General features: G+C 48.7%; 1 protein-coding gene across 1 annotated transcript; it reads right to left on the bottom strand.

Moving 5' to 3' along the window:
• Nucleotides 1-664: 664 nt before the first annotated feature.
• On the bottom strand, nt 665-2288 carry DIO3 (iodothyronine deiodinase 3). The gene has a single exon (XM_072428458.1). It carries the CDS (start codon nt 1966-1968, stop codon nt 1165-1167), a length of 804 nt encoding a protein of 267 aa, XP_072284559.1. The 5' UTR covers nt 1969-2288; the 3' UTR covers nt 665-1164.
• Nucleotides 2289-2335: the final 47 nt, after the last annotated feature.

Here is a 2335-nt window from a genome sequence, read left to right as displayed (position 1 = left end):
ATTGCAAGTGACCACACATTACACAGACATGGTCCACCGTTGTCACCATCAAGTAATGCAGCCATTGCTGGAGGGCATGCAGATGGATGTGCTGCAAGGAGGCTGCAGATCAGCAAATAATAAATTCAGCATTTGTTCATGATACCAGGAAAATAAACCCTCACTTAGGGAAAAGCTGCCACTGGGCATCACCTTCCAAATGCCAATTGCCTGGCTACCCTTTGCATAGAAAAAAAAATCAGAAAGGTCAAAGCAAAGTCACAGCTCTAAGTGAATAAAAAAACTAAAGCAGCAGGATCAGCATGACCCCAGGCCACCAGCAGATCAGCATGGTGACCCCATTTAGTCCCAGTACAAATATCTTAAATCTTGGCACAACTAATAAATTGTAACCAATCCTCAGAATAAAATGTAACCAATTGCAACAAAGTATCAATTTGCAACACCTAAAATGATTTTGTAATGTTCAGCAGCAGTGATCCCTATCCCCAGATGCCCCTCCCACCCCTGGCAGGCTCCCCCATTAGTAGTAATTGATGCCCAGCTGGCAGCTTCGCAGACCCCCCATAGAGCTGCGTATCTCTCGTTCGCCCCCTGCTGACCACACACGGTCATTACCGGCACCTTCAACAACCCAAACAGAACTTTCCCCCAACAATTGGACTTTTTTTTTTAATACTTTATTAGAACATTTTTTCATCGTAAAAAAAGAAATGTTTTTTTATCTTTTGATATAAAAGTCTGCATACAAAAAAAGTCACATAAATAAAGACACAGGTGTAGTAAAGTCTTGCTGAGTTCTGCAGGTGCTTACTGGACATCGGATCCGGTCCTGTGGTCCTGGGACCATTGAAGGACCGGTCTTCACTTTCTAAGCACGGGAGACATCTCAGCTACACTCACACTGCATTCTACCCTACAGGATTCCACTGCAGCCTGGGACTTGTAGTACCCCAGCTCACTCATACAAACACATACACCAAATTAAAAAGAAAGAAGACATCAACATAGCTTATTCCTGCAGCTTGACTAGTCACCATGGGTGGCATTCACCCCTCTGCTCCCGGAGCAAAGTGGGGTTCAATGCATGGCATCCAGTTTTTTTTTAATACTGTTGGGCTGCTTGCAATTACAGTACAAAAAAAAAAAAAAGTTTGTTGGCATTTACACCTGGATGACCAGGGAGCCCTTTCCAGTTAAGTGGTTCTGGTAGTGGTCCAACCAGTTCCTCAGTTCTGCGATCTTGTAGCCCTCAGGTCCTCTGCCACCTTGGTAGACCACTTTGCCATCCAGGATGACATAGAGTCTCTCAAAGTAAGCCCCATAGGCTGCGTTGGATGAGTTGGCCATGGTATCCACTACCACCCTGCAGCCTGGCACCCCTTGGTGCATGAGCTGGGCAGCTTGGAGCCGGTCCTGGAGGCACTGATGGGTCGGGATCTGATAGGAGGCGTCGGTGCTGACCCAGCCATCAGAAGGGTGAGCTTCTTCTATATAGACCAGCAGGAAATCTGCGATGTCGGTGCGCTGCGCAGCCAGGCGTTGGTAAGCTTGCAGGCGCGCCATGAACGGCGGTCAGGTGCAGCTACCGAAATTAATAATCAGGGGTCGGTGGGTTTTGGAGAAATCCAGAATCCGGCAAAGCCTTTGCCCCTCCAGCATCACCACCTCGGTATTGGGGGCAATGCAGCCCAGGTGAGCCGATTTAAAGTAATCCAGCTTCTGCCCGTACCACACCGCCTTCAGCGATTCCATGGTACACATGCGGTTGGAGTCGGAGACGCAGAGCGGAGGGTCGTCCCCCGCGGGGCTCTCTTCCTTGGCATTGCGGATCACTCTCCTCCTGATACATTGGAAATCCAGCAGCCACAGCATCAGGGCGGTGAGGAGGAAGCGGGGCAGCAGCAGGCAGCAGGCGGCCACCTGTTTGAGAAGTTTGCAGCAGGTGAGGGGTGCGCAGGGCAGCATGGTCCCCGGGAATCAGCAGCTCAGGGGGGCTCCCGGTGCTTCTGAGCACCCGATCCTCCTTCACCCCACATTTTATAGGCACAGATTTAAATGATGACTCCACCTCCGGACAGCACCGCCTCTCTGTACTTCAGCCGGGGGATTACCTACTCCAATGACCTGGGAAATAATGCAGACAAGGCACCCCCCCTATTCAAATAAAAGGGGGTAACTATACTATAATATATAACATAACATAATAAATTATATTATCGTATATATATAAGATCCCCCATATATAAGACTCACCCATCACAACCTACCTTCCATTCACAGCTTTAGATATGCAGATAATGCCCCCCCTCTTTAAATAAAAGGGGGTAACTAT

Source organism: Pyxicephalus adspersus, chromosome 12, assembly GCF_032062135.1.
Source record: "Pyxicephalus adspersus chromosome 12, UCB_Pads_2.0, whole genome shotgun sequence".
NCBI classification, from domain to species: domain Eukaryota; kingdom Metazoa; phylum Chordata; class Amphibia; order Anura; family Pyxicephalidae; genus Pyxicephalus; species Pyxicephalus adspersus.
This window is presented reverse-complemented; position numbering and strand designations above follow the sequence as displayed.